Source organism: Lytechinus pictus, chromosome 10, assembly GCF_037042905.1.
Source record: "Lytechinus pictus isolate F3 Inbred chromosome 10, Lp3.0, whole genome shotgun sequence".
Taxonomy (NCBI): domain Eukaryota; kingdom Metazoa; phylum Echinodermata; class Echinoidea; order Temnopleuroida; family Toxopneustidae; genus Lytechinus; species Lytechinus pictus.
The window spans coordinates 31,014,998-31,034,825 of NC_087254.1; the positions used below are offsets into that span (position 1 = coordinate 31,014,998).

The 19,828-nt window shown below is 33.7% G+C and overlaps 1 protein-coding gene across 2 annotated transcripts in view; it reads right to left on the reverse strand.

Moving 5' to 3' along the window:
- The window catches only part of LOC129269466 (intraflagellar transport protein 27 homolog), a 13,045-nt gene extending 3,557 nt beyond the window's left edge, over nt 1-9,488 (reverse strand). The window contains exons 1-6 of one of the 2 annotated variants that reach the window (XR_010294916.1): nt 9,161-9,488; nt 8,261-8,340; nt 7,256-7,315; nt 6,061-6,120; nt 4,971-5,085; nt 4,380-4,489 (exon numbers count right to left, since the gene is read on the reverse strand). Coding sequence is in view for 1 of the 2 variants with exons in the window: in XM_054906966.2 (XP_054762941.1) it covers nt 4,380-4,489; nt 4,971-5,085; nt 6,061-6,120; nt 7,256-7,315; nt 8,261-8,340; nt 9,161-9,197 (462 nt within the window). In the remaining variant the exon portion in view is untranslated. The remainder of the gene's footprint in view (nt 1-4,379; nt 4,490-4,970; nt 5,086-6,060; nt 6,121-7,255; nt 7,316-8,260; nt 8,341-9,160) is intronic. The other variant, XM_054906966.2, reaches the window with a different exon arrangement.
- Between the last annotated feature and the right edge of the window lie 10,340 nt (nt 9,489-19,828).

A 19,828-nucleotide genomic window follows, 5' to 3' on the forward strand; every position in this document is an offset into this window, starting at 1 on the left:
ATGTCATTTTCTTGAGTTTTTCATGTCATGTGACACTGAAATTTGGCATATAGGTGTATTTTGAGGCACTGATTTCAAATATTGCTGGCCCCCAGCAATTTGACCATTTGGCCGGCGGCAAAATGGCCGCCATCTTGAAATCCAAGATGGCCGCCATGATATATTATTGCAATCATTTTCTTGAGTTTTATATGAACTGCGGTATTGAAATTTGGCATATAGGCTTAATTTGGGGTGCTGATTTCAAATATTGCTGGCCCCAAGTGATTTGACCATAGGGTCGGCCGCCATTTTGAAATCCAAGATGGCCACCATGAGAAATCATTAATGTCATTTTCTTGAGTTTTACATGACGTGTGACACTGAAATTTGGCATATAGGGGTATTTTTAGGCACTGATTTCAAATATTGCCGGCCCCCAGCAATTTGACAATTTGGTCGGCGGCAAAATGGCCGCCATTTTGAAATCCAAGATGGCCGCCATGAAAACTCATTAAATGTCATTTTCTTGAGTTTTACATGATATGTGACACTGAAATTTGGCATATAGGGGTATTTTGAAGCACTGATGTCAAATATTGCCGGCCCCCAGCAATTTGATCTCCAGGTCAGCGACAAAACGGCCGCCATCTTAAAATCCAAGATGGCCACCATGAAAGATAATTTACTCAAGTCTTACGTATGGCCTGTAACACTTTAGCTTTGGATAAAAACTTGATCTTTGCATCGTTGATCAATGAAAAGAAGATAATAAATAGATGCTATTTTGAATTCCAATATGGTTACCAAGTTTGAATGATGTACAACATTATAATGGTGAGTAAAACCCATTGTATAGGCACTGAAAACAAATCGAACACAAGCACATCTTTGTCCGTTGCAAGGATTACAATACTTTGGCACCCTTAATTGCTGATATAGATGTTACTTAAGTATGAAGCACCATACATACACAAACCAGCTAGCTTCTTCTGCAGTTACACATTTGAAGTGGCTTTGGTTGAATAATAACCATCCGGAACAATCATTTTCTGTTGAGAGGCTGTAAATTATTTCTTCATATGATCTGCAGTATTGCACTTCGACATATCGACGGAGTGTGGGGTACTTATTTAAAATATTGCTGGCCCTCAGTGATCTGATCCCGAGTCAGAAGCAAAATGTCAGCCATCTTGAAATCCAAGATGGCTGCCATGAAAAAAGATCATTGAAAAAAATCACTTTATCTAGTATCACATAACGTATTATTTTAAAGTTTGGCATCTAGGGATATTGAAAATGCCCCTAGTAATCTGTCCAATAGATATGCTGCAAAATGGCCACATCTTGAAATCTAGAGAGGATCTACTGTCATGAAAATTCATCAAAATCCTTTTCTTGGTTTTAAATAATTTGAGGCACTGCATTTTAGACATACAGGCAAGTTTTTGGCCTGCTGGTTTGAAAATATTGCTCCAATAATTGCAATATTTTATTACAAATCAACATGAAGAAAACTGCTCCAGACTTGAAGTACTGATGGTTATAGTGGTATGATGATGATGATGAAATTAATATCAATGATGGATGATAATAATACACATTTTATTGTTCAAAATAGAATTCAGTAACAGAAATGCTCCGAAAATTTATTTTGCCCATACCCTGTAGATCGTGAGCCCGGCAGCAATTTAGCAGCGCCACACAGTCAGACGTTGCTCTATCCCTTAAACAGGGGAGTTCACCCCGGAGAAAAGTTTGTTGTAAAAACAAAAGAAAATATGATATAAAAATGATATAGGTGGATCCATCAAAGATATTAGAATTTAAGTTTTTGATTTGTGACGTCATATAGGCTACTGTACGAGCAGCTGCCCCATTATGTTGTGTGATATAAAATGCATAAATGGTTCATCATGGGTATTTTTTAATCTTTCTGGAGCGGGTGTGAAATCATTTGTTTGTTGATATACCGAAGCTTCAATAAAAACATTTTGATTTTTTTAGGAGGCTACATTTCATTTATTTTGTACTATAAGAAACATGGGGGAACTGCTTGCATCTGACGTCACAAATAGACCAAATGAAATTCCAATAGTTTTTTAAATATTTGATGGAATTTCCTCAAACCTTCAATATTTTTTCATTATTTATTGTTATTGTTTCAATAAACTTTTTGTCAGGTTGAACTTCCCTTTAATTCGTTGACCGCCAAACAGGTTAGAAGGAACTCCCCTCTTTTAAAATCTTTTGGTCTGATGCTGTCGGAGCTTGAACTCCCGATCTCCCGATCGAGAGGCGAACATGCTCCCATTGTCAGATTGTCGAACACACGATGGTTATCCAAAAATGCAAAATTTCAAAATAATAACTACGTTATAATTATGATACTTATTTTTTTAATGAATTTTTTTATGGCAGCCATCTTGGATTTCAAGATGGCTGCCATAAATTGGATGAACATTAATGAATTTGAGAGAAGTCTATGGAGATCACAGGGAAATCCCAGTTGTGGGCGATTCCATCAAACTTAAAACACGTGTAGAAAGCAACTCGGACGCAAAAAGAAAGCCTATTTTCTTCTCTTTCGACTGATGATACATATATTTTGATTGCTTGAAAACACTTGGTTATTTACCATCTAATCAAAAGACACATAACATAATTTCACCCAAGACCACAATAATATATGCATGTGCGTATGCCCGTTTTTATACAGTATTCAATGGGGCTTCAGCAATGTGCCCGTACCGCACGTTCCAGGCACAAATTTTGTGTTTCATTTTTAGCCATCGAACCCATGACGATATACATTGTTTAGCTCAAAATTTTACATTTTCTTGTCGAAAAATTATGAATTCCACGATATATAATTTGCAAGAGAAGTTCAGTTGTTGAAATCTATCATATGCGATATAGCTCCCATCGTTTTGCCTGTAAAACGGGAAATCTACGCAGTTTCAGACTCGTAGCAAGGATTGGCGATAGTACCATGACAAATCTGTGTGGTGGAATAGTGTATTCCATGGAGGGTGAAATCAAGCTCATACAACAACGGTAACCCTTCGCACCCATTGTTCACCTGACATGTATATCTACCATGCACCCCTATCGACGTGTCTTTATGTATTGGTGATACGCTTAAGTGCACTCGAACGTTTGCAGTGAAAGGGAGAAGAAATTTGAGGTCTTATTTTTCGATATGCATGGCGGCCATCTTGGATTTCAAAATGGCGGCCGACCCGATGGTCAAATCACTTGGGGCCGGCAATATTTAAAATCAGCACCCCGAATTAAGCCTATATGCCAAATTTCAATACCGCAGTTCACATAAAAATGATTGCAATAATACATCATGGCGGCCATCTTGGATTTCAAGATGGCGGCCATTTTGCCTCTGACCAAATGGTCGAATTGCTGGGGCTGGCAATATTTGAAATCAGTGCCTCAAAATCCTGTAACTGTGCCAAATTTTAGTGTCACATGTCACGTAAACAAGAAAATTACATTAATGATTTCTCTTGGCGGCCATTTTGGATTTCAAAATGGCGGCCGACCCGATGGTCAAATCACTTGGGACCGGCAATATTTGAAATCAGCACCCCGAATTAAGCCTATATGCCAAATTTCAATACCGCAGTTCATATAAAACTAGAGAAAATGATTGCAATAATATATCATGGCGGCCATCTTGGATTTCAAGATGGCGGCCATTTTGCCGCTGGACAAATGGTCAAATTGCTGGGGGCTGGCAATATTTGAAATCAGTGCCTCAAAATACCCATATATGCCAAATTTCAGTGTCACATGCCATGTAAAACTCAAGAAAATGACATTTAATGATTTTTCATGGCGGCCATCTTGGATTTCAAAATGGCGGCCGACCCAATGGTCAAATCGCTTGGGGCCGGCAATTCTTTTAATCAGCACCCCAAATTAAGCCTATGTGCCAAATTTCAGTACCGCAGTTCATATAAAACTCGAGAAAATGATTGCAATATTATATCATGGCGGCCATCTTGGATTTCAAGATGGCGGCCATTTTGCCGCCGGCCAAATGGTCAAATTGCTAGGGGCCGGCAATATTTGAAATCAGTGCCCCAAAATACCCATATATGCCAAATTTCAGTGTCACATGCCATGTAAAACTCAAGAAAATGACATTTAATGATTTTTCATGGCGGCCATTTTGGATTTCAAAATGGCGGCCGACCCGATGGTCAAATCGCTTGGGGCCGGCAATTTTTGAAATCAGCGCCCCAAAATATCCCTGTATGCCAAATTTCACACTTTCTGCCAGATCCGAGCATCTTGGCCATTTTTTGTCACATAACCGCTCCACTAATATGAAGGTTTAAACTATAGTTTTATATTTACACAGATCACACATTAAAACTTACAGCAGAACATTCAAAGTATTCCAGTCCTTTGCCTTTGGCAAATTCTTCAGCCTTGTTCCTCTCTACGACTCTCCGCCCTTCAAGGTCAATCTTGTTGGCTACAAATACACCTGGCCAAGTGAAAGAGCACATTGTAGATAAATGAGTAATCATATATCTTGGTAGGCGAGTTTGTTTCCAATCTCAGAGTCTCACATTAACAGATGGCATGTTTAGTAAGGAATATTGATGACCGACATACTTTAAAGTTATTCACTCTTCACTTAGCATCAAGAACCAAACAGCCTAATAGTTTCATAGCCAATCAAATCATCCACCAGCTGTTTGATCCTACATCCTACAATGGATACGCAACTACTTCATTGCCCCTGAGCATTGCACGTTGCCCCAACTATACAGTTCACTATGTATATATTAGCAATTTAATGTAGTTCGGATACTTGGATAGATGATTTTAAGGCACTAACAAAATATAACAGATTAAAGAATGATATCCTCTGATGTCAAGTACATTTGGTATTTGGTGCCTGTATTTGTATTCAGTGGAAACTCAGCAAACAACGAATTTGCAATGATGGAATCATATCTCACCTGGGATGTGCTGTCCAGCTTTAGCTTTGACTCGTTCCACCCAGCGGTTACATGCAGTGAAGCTGGTTTCATTTGTCACATCCATCACCACCATCATCACTGATGGATGCTCCCACTTCAGAAGAAGAGAGGAGAGGGAGGAGAGGGATGATTGGAGAGAGAGATGAGAAAGGGGGAAAGGAGAGAGAGACAAACGGGAGAGAGGGGAGAGCCAAAAGACAGAGAGGGGGGATAGGGGGTCAAGAAGGCCAAAGGGGGTAGGAGGTAGAGATGGGGGAAGAGGGGGGATAGGGGGTCAAGAAAGGCCATAGGGGGTATGGGGTAGAGAGAGAGGGCAGGGGTTAGAGATAAAGAAAGATAAGAAAATGGGAGATGTAGAAAAAAGGCAAAGGAATGGAGATGAAGAAAGAGATGGAGGGATGAGGAATGTACAGGATGGAAAAGGAGAGAGGACAGGAACATACAGTAAGAGGGGAAGGGGATATAAAGGCAAATTATATGATCCTGAAGATTAGACTAAATACATTTATATTGTATCTGAGAAGCATGCTGAATGTGTGACTTGGTAAAATATTATTTTTTTAAAAGAAAACAATAACTATCATTCCTTTTCAAAGTCTAACAGACAGGCAGGGTTAAAATGAATATCACACTTCACTTGAATCAACAGCGTTCATAAGTAAGCAATACTTATACATCACAATGCCACAAGAATAAATTGGAGTATCAAAAAAATCCATGAAGGTTCATGACATTAGGGATTGAAAATGTTAAAAGTAAGAAAGAAAGAGCAAGACACAACATAACGTCTTCTAAAGTGCGACTAATGTTTTTGAATTTCTAGAGATCTGAAAGCAATTTGCTTCTTCTTTTTAAGATTCACATAAGGGTACAGTATAGACCTATCCAATAGCCAATATGCATTTGGCCATAATCAAGGGTAGATTTGCTCCTGAATTTCTCTATCAAGAAATATAACTACATCTGCACGATCCAAGAGTTGAGAGCAAACAAGCTAAAAGAATGGGGCAGTATAGAATTTTGTGTTACAGAGTACATAAACTTTGTAATCTACATAAATTATACTTACTGCTTGCTGAGCATAATCAAAGAACATCTCTTTGCCTGCCGTATCATAGATGTACAATTCCTTCATGAAAATGAAAACAATATCAAAACTGACATCAGTATTTAATGGCAGTACCAAGGAGGTAAATTGGAAAGACAAGATTAATGTCATATTTCTCAATGAGCAAGAAAACAAGCAAATTGATTTTATTTCAAATATAGCTTTGCTAAATTAGTTATTCCCATGTGAACAGCCAAATTTTCTGATAACTGACACACTAATTGTTGCTCATCGAGTTCGATCTTCTGATTATTTTCTTCACATATTTCATCATTTTTTTCCTCAAAGGGGTGATTTTATTCTTCCCATGCACATCTATCCCTAAACAAACTTCTTCAATGAAAGATTCAAGTTAATAGATTTGTTTATATTACGCTGAATGATTAAGTAAACTATTTCCTCTTTTGTGACCTTCTAAATTTGTTTTTACCCAAAATTGTTATTTCCAGACAATATTATGAGAACATGAATCAACACTGGCCATCTTGTCTCTCTTCAATCATTACATGAATATTCAATTAACAATTTGAATCTCTATATTGTTCCATATTTAAGAAGCACATTTTATAACACCACCACCCCCCCCCCCCCATAAGGACAATTTGCAACAAAATCACAGCTGTTTGGATGTTTATTGTATTCGCGTGGTCGAAATGTATCTTGCATTTCCTTTCAAAAATATGTTATATCTCATTTACTTGTCATTAACATACTGGACATTCATATTAATGCCCTGCATTAACATTAATGAGTCATGACCTGGGCTTATCTAAATCTTTATCACGTTTTATAATTGGCAAATTTCTTGCACTAATTATTAGGATGTTGATTATCATAACATCAAATTATAATGTATGTAACAATGTTAAGGTTATAAGGAGCCAGTTTCACAAAACTGTTCATAAGTAATGACTTTAAGAATAACTGAAAACTTATTGCCAAATAAAGTTGTTCACTTGATGCTTCATCAAAGTTTTAAAAAATGCCTCCCAAATCACCAACATTTTTTGCAAATAACATACTTTACATTTCAGGAAAAGGTTAATTCATGTGATCGTATTTCGATGTTGGTTGATGTAATTACATTTTTTAAGAACATTTAGATAACTTTCAGAACATTTTTATGAAATTGCCCCAATTCTCTTTTGATACATACCACTGTGTCACTCGTGTCTGGAATGCTGATATTCTTGACACACAGTTCAACTCCGACAGTCTAAAATCATGATGAAAAACAAGCAATAGCATTAATAGGCAAACAAACTTAGAGAAGTGTGATATTGTCTATTGACTAGTTGCTTTAAGAGGGCTAAAATTGAATGATTCGTTTATGTATTTAAACTTTTAGTTCAATTTCAATTTCAATTTATTTGCTCATAAAAATCCATACAAAAACATACATATACAAAGTATCATATTCACAAAATAGAAAAAACAACAACAAATAGAAACTTTGGATTGAATATGAGAGGGACAGCAAGAGAGGGACAGCAAGAAAGGAACAAGCCTTGTGATTAGCTGACCCTATAACATAATAATTATACAAAGACTTCAATAACAAAGATAGAAAAAAATCACTAAACTACAACAAAGGGGGGGGGGTGCCTATAATACCTGAATGAAATTTATACAAACTCTATGAATTACTATTTAAAGTAAATTACCTTGATTTTGACTTAAAAACATTTAATGAAACTGATTGCTTGATGTCTACAGAAACAGAATTCCAGAGTTGTGGTCCTTGAAATAAAATTGAGTTTTTAAAAGATGAGAGTCTTGGCTTAGGTAGATGGAAATTCTTTGCATTTCTTGTGTTGTATCCATGGAAATCACTATTGAACTTAAAGAATGTTTTGATATAATCTGGCAAGAGGTTATTGTTACATAAATACATAAATATAAGAATTTGAAATGCATGAATATCATAAAATTTTAATACATTCAATTCAACAAATAGAGGATTCGTATGGGCAAGGTAAGGAGCATGAGACATAATTCTTATTAGAAAAGGCATCACAAGATATTCACTGTAAAATAAATAGTTCTTGTAGCAGTTGTCGCTAGAACATATGCCATCAACAGCTCTATATATTTGCCATTTGTCTTTTACAACATCAAAATTAATGAATAATTCTGAAAATTTTAAAATTAATGTACTAACCATTGAATAACCTTTTGGAAAATGGGCTCCATCACTGTGAAATACCTGGGTCAATGCACTCTTTCCAACAGCCGAGTCTCCTGCAAAGGCAAAACATTAATAATACAAGAAAGAATAAATAAATTTCTACTTTCTTCAATTTGTAGAAATTGATGCAAAGGGTAGAATGGGAAGGGCTAATCAAGATTTCAAAATGGAAGTGTGCATAGGGGCTGTTGATAAACCAATTCACTAATATAGACCATCCAAAATTACTCTTCGTTGTATAAAAGTTGAATTATCAACTGATCTAAAAAAATAGTTTTTCATGGCTGGGCTGAAAAAAAAAATCAAAATGGTGATAAAATATAGTCTTATACTAGATCTACTCTCATTCGTGGGCTGCACAGTTGTTGCTTGTCATTTCAAAGCGAAGCAATCGACCAACTTTCATGTCAATAGGGTGAGAAGTATCGTCATGATGGTGGCCTATTTTTTTTCAATTTACATTTTTATTCCTTCCCCAAATCACTTTTTGAATGAATCTTTCCCCAAATGTCTCTGACTCTGACTTAAGAACGGCCAGCGGACCAAAGGGTAACCCCTGCCCCCCCAAAAAACCTTACATGTATCTTTCACTGCCTCCCCTTTTCATTATCTTCCATTGTAATAAATCCTGGTATAAAGATAGAGCTAGACTCTAGTAGTCTAGAGCTAACGCGTAAACGTTCGAGTTCAATCGGCGCAATTCGCAACAACATTCACATGATCACCAGCACACACTGACACAGAAGTAAATATTCGGGACTGCAATTATGCATTTTGCTTGGACAAACGCGCCGATTAGCATCTCTTTAAAGAAACAACACAACTCAAATTATTTCATTGATCTGATATAATCAGCAACCGGTATTTACTTACCGACTACGAGACATTTCGCTCTTAAAGAAACTGGCATTCTGGAAAGAAATTATGAAAACGTATCCCTGACAACACGACGCTATTTCTTCTCGACGAGATCAAGAAAATATTTGGAGCTGCACTTGTTTTACAATTTAATCATCGTGTTGTGTGCGGTGTTAGGACAGTTTTGTTATGCCTGAGAACGGATACCAGTCTTTATATCCACCAGCGATCGAAAACGGCTATCCTTCATAATCAATTATTTATAAAATATCAATTTTTCAAAGAAGAAACTTTGCCTGCATTTCCCAGAACAAAGCACAAACAAAATAATGTACCCTACTGTACCGTATAGAGATCTAGTTTTCTGTGATTATTTTTATTTCTCTTATTTATTAAATTATCTCTCGCCCGGATCTCTCGATCCTGCAAATCTTTCTGCTTCCATAGGGATTATTTCCCTTTTATTCTAGGATCTCCTCTATCTGAAACAGGTTTCTCCCCAAATCTACATTCTCATTTAAATTCCCCCTTCCTCAACACTCTCGTTTAAAGTCTTACAATGCTACTTTTCCATGATGTGATTTATACCGAACAATTAATTTCTGAGACGCATCCCCCTTCTCTGTCGACGTCTCCACTGTTTTGCAACCTCCAACTTCTCTTGTGTATTATAATTGCTCCCTTGACCTTTGTACGACTTTTCCCCCCTTTTCTCATTTCATATATTACAATACAACCGTTTCTAAATGATCCCTCGGCATTTCACTAGACATAATTGCTCCCTTTTGTGACTCCGGTCGTTTTTAGAAACGCATTTACCCTGATCTCTTTCATATTGTCCACACTTTCATCATTCCTTTTCTCCATCTTCTTCCCTTTAAGATATTTTCTCTTTGTCAGAGCACTAATTTATTGATCCATCCCCTCATATGCTTGAGAACGACCAACTCCAACTATTTCCTTATTTGGTTGTTTTCTTTCATTTCATGTTTGGAAATCCATTAATCCATTACCTTTCAAAATTAAGAATGAGATCTATTTCAAAAATATATTTGTCTTCTCTCTTCACACATCTACAATGCTTGTAAATTCCCCAACCCGTATATAGTCTGCCCTCCTTCGGATCTCTTTGCCATTTTGTATATTTCTACTCATTTCATACTCTTCAGCTTATTATCTCCACCTTACCATCTTCATCTCTTTCTGTATATTTTCCCATTTCTATACCTTTATGATCTCTATTGGCATGATAAATCAGCCCCCTCCCTCTCATTCTCTAATATCTGTCTCTTGCTCCTTCTTTCTACCCCCCCCCCTACTCTTTCTCTCTTTGAGAACCAGACTGACCAGATTTTGAAAGTAACATGAGACATTCCATCATGGAGCAGTGCATGCAATTGTGCACAAAAAACTGTTCTACGTCCCAAATTGATGTGCATCATCATGAATGCATGCATTGATGTAACAATAATAGAGGTACTGAGAACACGGAAGTCGAGAATGACTTTGAATTTTCAATATCTGAAAATTATTTTTCATCTACATGTATTATGTTGTTGATACATGTAATAGATTTCTAAAAATTAAAAATAAATAGAATGTTAAAAATTTGTGAAATAAAGTTCCAGAGAGAATTCTGGGGATGATTCATATGGGGTGCAGGAGGATATCTGGTCATCCGGCTCACAACACAATTCAAATTGAGGCAAAGACACATGAAATGAAACACAGGGGTTGTGGAAACGATTCTATTATTGGTCATTCCAACAAGGTCTATTTTGAGCACACACCAAAAAAGAAAAAAAATATGCGTATTAGGTTTCATCTATACATACACTGTCTCGTATTGTTGACATATTGAAATTCACTCCTACTGTTACATCCAAATAGATTTTGCCAAATCTTTTTCACTTCCTTTAAAAAAACCTTTTCTCATGTCCTTTACCATCTGCCTTTTCTTTGACACTGTTAACACACACACACAAAATCCTACTGCAAATATACATAAGTTTCACATTGCTATCAACTTTTGCAGGGAAAAAGAGCCATTAGTCTACTTTGACAATTCCTGTTTTCTTACAACAAACTACATCTCAAATTTTCCAACTATGGAAGCACAATTTGGGTTGATAAAGAGAGAATAACGTTGGAAAGATGTGGCCAAGTACTCGATGATTTAAATATAGCTTATTTCTACAGCCTGAAATGTATCAGAAGGCGAAATGGGTAGCACATGGTTTGCATCCAACGTGCCAAGAATATTGGAATATTACAATCATCACCATCCTATACTGATAAAATCCTCCTTTACATTATTGTCATTTTAAGAAATATACTTTCCAAAACTGTATATCAGAAATCAGTATAATTACTAACTGTTCTTACAAACTACATCATAATGTGATATAATGTCAATTCCTACTCAACATCAAAATCATTATCACAATATCTGAGCTTACAAATCTTGTATATTTCCCAAAAAATTGCAGTAAATAGCATGCAGCAATGGGGTTTTCCCCTTTATTTTACCTTTTTTCAAGATCAATTAAGATGCTTAATTGGGACAGTATATATCATCACAGTGTCTTGATTAGAGAGTATTAATTCTTGAGTATTGTTAAGTATTTTTCTGGTGTAAAATGATGGGCAAACAAGTACCACAAAGTGTATTATTTAAAAAAAAACATGCAACTTTGGAAATAAACCTTTTCAAACATTCAATTAAATAGAAACTACCAATTGGTGAAATATTGTGTAGTATTCTGGCCAGTACTGACAAAGCTTATGCTATGGCATAAGTCTTTTTTTTCTTCTTTGAAAATCCATTGTTTCTTTAATTAAAGTATAATCTTGAAAGTAATACACCAAGCATAGGCTAAAAATGTACCAGTTTCTTTGAGGAAACAAACCGTAGCTTATACATGAAAAAAGAAATATGGGCAATGGTTTGCATTATGCAAATATAGCACTGATAACACTTATTCTAGTCAAATAATCTAAAATCATTACTGTTTAAATTGCAACATTGCTATTTTGTACTGATTACTGAAGACATAAGTGGGACATTAGGAGTACACTAAGCTTACAAACGTAACCTGTTTATTTCCAAGTATTCCAATATTATTAACAATTATTAAAGTATAAATATATATTTGATAATTATGTCAATTTAAAAGAATCTATGAAATATCAAAAGAGGTGGATTATTACATTTCAAAAACATGTTTTGATTGTCAGACACTAACAAAATGAATGGCATATATTGTAACATATAATCTAAGTAATAACGTAAAGAATTTAAAGAATACTCCTTATGCAGATTAAGGTAATATTAAGCAGTTTATCCTTTTGTTAAACATGTACTGCATCAAAAAAGGCATATATATGCTAGAAGGAAGTGCAAATATAATACTTGTTATTTCTATAAACCATTCTTGTTCCAATCAGGCTAGATTGTGATGTCTCAGATCTCTATGAGAATGAATGAGCATAATTGGGGAGCATTCATCACAAAATAAAAAGAGAATGAAGACAATTTTGAAAGGCTTGAGATGACATGGTCCATGGTTTTTAGTGACTATGTTCAGAGTATTGTCCTTTTTTTCAAATCAGGCACAAAGGGTATATGACAGTTTTAAATACATTACAGAAAACAAAAGAATCAGTACCACTCCATAATTAAGTACTTCAATCAAAGAATTATAGTCATTTAACATGAATTAGAAAACATACTGGCAGGGTTTATCTTAACTATCAAATAGTCTTTCATTCATAACGTCTCCCATCTGTTTCATCACATCCGATACACTCACATAAACATGTTAAGTCAAGAAGAGTATCAAACAGAAAGTTTTGAAGAAAAAAAATCAATGTGACTTTTACAGAAATGTGTGACGACATTTTAAAAACGATTGACAAATATCTTTAGGTTAAAGTTGCTTGTACCAGGCACATCAAGTTGATTTTTCACAGCAAGATTTGACAAGACTTAAATAAAGTGTTTCTCTTTAGATTCTTAAAATTTCCCATACAGTATATTTCTTTGATTTTGGTTATCACAAAGCTTTGTATAAAGTTGTTAAGTCAGCAATTGGTAAGTATTGGCAAGTTCAGTGCGATCCATTTCTATTTTTCGGTCTGCAGATACATTGCTTAAGTTGGTTCTTTTTTCAATCCTCGCTACTCCAAACATCAATACACAACAAAACCAGTGCCTATTACTACTACACAATTAAGCTATCAAATACAGCAGCATTAAAAAAATAATAATGATAAAGTATTACAATGAAAATCAGTTTTCCTCCTCGTATATGAATAAACATTTGCATTATCCCCCTCATGTTATTCCATTTGTTATAAACAGAATTATTCTCTAAAGTTGCATTTAATAGACACACAAAAAAAGGAAATTAAACATTAAAATTTCATATCATAAAAAACTTTACACTAATACAATCTTTCAGTTATTTCAAAATTTCATTGTCAAAGAAAAAACACAAAAATACAAATTCTTCCGTTAAATATAGATTCAATCTTTCTATTTTTTTGTTTTTGTTTTTTTCTTGTTGACATATTTGAGTGTTGGGATGGTTTAGAATTACTTCAATTTGGAAGCATAGTTTACTAAGCAGGCCTCTTTTTATTACAGTATTTTTTCATGTTGATTATCACAAATACAATAGTCATAAAGATATACGAGTGTGAAAGTAGTACATACAGAATATAAACCGTTCAAGATAAACTATCAAAATGGTTTCTTTACAAGTTCAGTGCATTGCACAGTAGCTACACAAAACTATTCCTAAACTGCATAGCATGTGCCTTCAAAACATAAAACACATTTGCACACCATTATTTTTTTTTATATTTTTTTCGTTTTGTTTTGTTTAGTTGAAACTTTTGGGTTTTTTTTTTTCAAATCAATCACAACAATTACAACACACAATGAATTTCAAAGACATATTTCATACTAGTATTGACACTAATTGCTTTTCATTAACAAGGCAGGTTCATCCATATTTTTTCTTTCTCGATATATTCTCGTAGCCACACAGAATTTAAAGTGCATAACTGAAGATCATATTGTACTTGTAAGACCATATGAATTCTATTAAAACAAAAAACAAGTCAAAGATACTAATGACAAGTTGAAAATAAAGGATAATAACTGAATAAAAGATAAAATAGATTAGTAGGTTTATATCATCTATAACTAATTTAAAAAAAAAATTTGTCTTCACATTGAGGTGAATGTTGGTATCTGATTATAACCTGAAAAATCAATGATACTTCTCTTAACATTTTTAAATATATTTCCCAATTTTGTGAATCTATATTTAGGTTTTAGGAAAAACTCTTGGGGTCTCATTCATTCCATTTTCCAAATATCATTTGGTAATGTGAATATATTATATTTTATATTTGATTCCCATCCCATTCAATTACACTAACAGTTGCAGTTGGTTAATGACCATTTTTACAAAGATTATTATCTTAATTACCAATATGTATCTCTATCTAAGTGTGCTTTATTTATCGATTTTAAAAAGCATAACAAATCTATTTGGTAAGAAACATGTCAAATTGCTTTATATACACAATATGACGAGCAGCCTGCCAAGAGTGAAAGATGGATATATATATAATATATATAGTACCTGAAACGACTGTAATACCTGCTAAATTGTGCTACATCAATCTAAGTCACTACACAAAACTATAAAGACTACAAAGGGCCTATAATAATAATACAAATAAATCAACTTCACACTGTACTCTCTCCTTTGGAGGGGTGATAACTTGAAACAGTCCCCCACCCGCTCTAAAACAACCAAAACAAAAATATGGTTAATTACAGTATACACACATATTCAAAAACAAACATGCACATTTCATTATAAGCATTACAGTAAAGTATCATGGTTTGCAAAATATTTGTTTTATAGGGAAAGACTTTGAAAAATCAATCAACTCTTTTTTTTTAGTTTTTTCGTTTTTTTCTTTTTTTTTTTGCATTTGATTTTCTGACATATTGTGTAGACTAGCACCGTCAGATTGAAGAACCCCTTTTAAATATTATTTTGGGGGTGGGCAAGTAATAACGGTACATTCATATCACTATACAAGAAAAAAAAATGTGAAACACTATTAGCTAATTCTTTGATTACTACTTCTTTTAAGTTCGTGAGTTATATCCCACATTGGGAATCTAAACTTCCAATGGATCCTTCTTTGTTGTGGAATGCATACAAACAAAATACAATAATTATTAAAAATAAAGAAGTTAATGTATCACTTTACATGTATGTTGTGTCACCACTTTGAACTTATAAGCATTAGAATTCTTCTCTTTTTTTTTGGCAATTTTATTGATATACATATCACAAAAACAGTGATCGCCAGAGGCATAGCAAAACAAGAAATATTTCCTTTCATTTCAATATTAGAGAGCTGCACATACAGGCGTGACCTTCACAAAAATGCCACAGGAGAAAAAAATACTAAAATGCACTTCATTTTAATTGTCTTTGACATATACAATACACATGCATTATCAATGAACGGATTATCTTTACTGCAACACTTTCAAAAAATATCATACAAGTGAAAAAATTGAGAGAAGCAAAATATAGTATATGACATCAAAAAATTAAATTTTTCAAAACGTTTCTTACGAACTACATATTGCCGGTTATAAGTAGGTCGTAAAAGGGATTTTATACACAATACATGCTCTTATTCAATTTTTGAAGAATGAAAAACAATTGTACAATATATGTATACTTGGTACAAGATGGGTAAATGGCTTGAAAACACACACAAGGTCTTTAAACAGCTACCACTAAGTTTGTACAAATACCCAAAAGAAAAAAAAAACACTTTCATCATAAAATTCTATACTTTAATGTTTGAAACCACCCTTGCTTTTAAAGGAGTGCTATTTGATATTCCAATAGTTTACAACCTGGCTTAGATACAAGTGAATAAAACTTTTATGCAATCATACGTGTCCGTAAAATTCACACACACTCAACATCTTAATAATGAAATAATACTTATACATTGGTTAACCCTTTCTCACATTTTTTTTTATTATCATTTTTTCATCATTTTTTTTTTATTTTTTTGAAAATTTTTTCATCACATTCTTTTCCAGCATGGAAGATAAGTTCTCAAATATTCAATCTTGGACATAACACAGACACACACCCGTAGTATGAAAACAAAGAGTATTTATGTCACTCTATATCCAGATAATTACCTTCATAAATTATCATGATTGCGTTTAGAACTGATCTGTACCATCAAGGGGCACATTCTGTGTAAGGTTGATCACATCACGCCTTCCACATTTTATTTTCATCATTTTCAAAAAATCTCAATTTACGACATTCAATTGTAATCAAACATTCATATAAAGTATATAATACAAGAACTTTTCCTTTTTTTTTTTTTTTTTTTTTTTTTTTTGCTTACCAGTACAAAATTAAAATCGCACAAGATTGAACAGCCATTTTCGTATAATATAAGTATATAATCTTACATAGACTGTATAAGACTAAGTGAATAAGGCATTTAACATATCAGGTAGATATTATTTCATTCATTATCATTGGCATCAAGAACAAAATTGCACCCGACATAAAAAACAAAAGTCGGTATTTACTCTTTTTTTGTCTTTTTTTGTCTTTTTTACATTTTTTTCTTTTTTTTTACATTTTCATTTGTACTTTACAAGTTACAAATTGCCTATTACACATCTTTTCTGCATAAGGGCACAGAGACTAGTACTACGGAATGCCTGTTGAATACAAGTTACATAATGTCATAATGTTTAAATGGCTCAAAAAATGTGAGTTTAGAAGACTGCCAAGTAAATTTCTCTTCATTTCATCACATAGGCACTAGTAGAGTATGAATTACATATACATAAACACAAGCAATGGAAGTGTACAGTTCGTTGTTTCTCGCACTAGATTTTTCATATATAGATATATATAACTTACTCTAAAAGTTGTCACCTTGTCTTAATAACCATTGTAATTCAGGGATAAAATGTAAACAACATCCACAAGAGTACCATTGCATTCAATTTCACCTCTGGCTATTTTTTTTTTCTTTAGTAACGAGTCAACACACTACATATATTATTTGCACAATTTTAGTTTTACAGAACAGCTACATTTTTTGGTGGTAATGAGAATAGGTGTCAATAGTGATTATCTCTTTCCGTGGATGAAATAAATGATTTCACAAGGCAAAATAACCCCCAGAAACAATGGAATGGACAGCACATAAAAATGAACCTTGGAAAACAGACATTAGCACTGATTAAAGTGAGTCCTGGATAAAATACAATGAAAGCATAACAAGTGATAGGGGAATAGGGGAAGAAGAGAAACAATATTCAACGACTCTGTTCATGACTTCAACAATACAAATGCGACCACAAAAAAAAAGAGTTAACAGTTGGAAGATAAAAAGGCCAACTTGGCAGCACATCTGGATATTGGCAGGAGGCATGTCTTACACACTGTGCTCATAGCGAAGACAAAAAATTGAAATAAAATATATTCAAATTAGAGGCATATTCAAACCCTATTTCACCCTCTAATAACCATAGATTTTACTCCCCCAGCTGTATTTTACCATTCGTTTTAAAGCAAAATGTTAAAAAAAACTAATAAAGTAGTTGATTTCTGTCAAAGTATATTTTAAATTATCTCAAATACCAAACCATCTTGGAAATTTACTTTTATAGCTGAAAACTTGTAGCTCATGAATTTAGAATTAAAAATACTGATTCCTAAGCGCATTGGTAATGATTCTAAATGTTTAAAACACTTGGCAGAGATGTGACAGAGTAAAAATTAACAAACCTACGAGTCAGACGGATAAGAAAGAGAGAAAGAAAAAAAATTACACATATATTACCCTGAGAAAACAACAGGATATTTTCAAATTATTCTCCTTTTCACTAAAAATAGTCTTAAAACAGATACCTACAGAACAAAAAGTGTATGTGAGCAGCCACCACAAAGCACTGTGATAGATTAGAGGAAAAAAAATAAAACACAAAAACATTTTTAAAACGGACACAAAATGATGGATTTCAAAGAATACATTCAAACTTCCTTCTTTTTTTGCATATTGACTCATGGCCATTTTGAGTTGCAATGTGACAGTAATGAGGAATGCGAGACCAAATATCACAAATTTCAAGTTCAATTTAGACGACAGTACTGCAGTGATAGCCAATGTTGTCTTCATTTCGAAATTGATTGATTTCACAAACAAAGAACAATTCAAAATAAAATGAAATCAATAAACAGGTCCAAACTAAGGGACACAAGTGAAATATGCATCAGCTTATATTTATTTTACTCTACAAAGTCCATAAAATGTAGTTTTAAATGCAAGAGCTATGAAAAAGAGCAATTTTCATTTCTATCTTTAATATGTTGCACTAACAAGGGAAATTTTAGCATAAAATGTCTCTGTTCACAGGCATAGTTGAAACAAATATATATATCTCTCAAAATATATAATGCATTATATTCTCAAGATGGTTTCCAAACATTTATCATGGAACAAAATGATGCTAATGTATGCAATAATATTAAACTATTTACAGTCAAAAAGGCAGAATAATTTCAGAGATGTCAGACAAATCATGTATATTGTCATTATATCTATTCAATTTTTTTTTGGTTTTTTAATTTTTTTTCTCCTTAATTCTATTTCATTACTTAATAAGTATATCCCATTATTCTCAAAATTGAGAAAAGTGGCGTTAATCACCCTTTGGTATAGGTACTGGCTAATCGACATGGTAATATTTTCTCTTAAAAATGCAGAATCATAAAAGAAAATATACACAAACCAAAAAAATAAATCATAAACAAAAGCTGTACTGCATGCAATGTATTCAATACAAATTTTTCTGAATTTTTATAGTATTGGCAGCATCATTTCACAACAAAATTATACGTACTATAGGCCCACGGCTCAACGATTAAAATTTTTTTTTCTGAATGTTTTGATCTTTCAGTATATTCGCTCCCTAAGATTTTTTTCGCTAATGAAAGAGAAATGAGTTCTTGTGCACAGATATTCAGTTAACATGGTACACACACATTTATTTACACATATACACCACAAATGGAGGTGGGTTTTAATACTACAACATTGGCAATAAAGGCATCTTAAATTTGTCCCTAAAATTTCCTTGCACCTGGGAACTCCAAGTCAACACTACACATCTCTGCAAAGAATGAATGTCCTATAATTCTTGGGTTATCCCACTTCTTCTGCTTCTTCAGCATAGACACGTAGGTTTAAGAACAGAATAATAATTTAGTTCACTGTAAAAAACATTTGCATTATCAATTCACTGATGGATGGAAAGAAATGAGAAAGAGAGATCACCCTGTAGTAAGAAGCCCTAGGTTCAGGGAGACATTCATCAAAGACATGAAAAGAACTGTGACGTAATATAACATCCTCTGGAACTATAACACAGCAGTTGAAACCAGATTTAAACATTCCACATGTTTAACTCTTTCGACCGTTATGTGAAAAATTCAATGCAAAAATCAAGCAGGCATTCGCAGATTGTTTTATCCCATGTTCTTTGACATCATTGTCAGCTTGACTTTCATTGCAAAGAAAGGTTCAAACTGT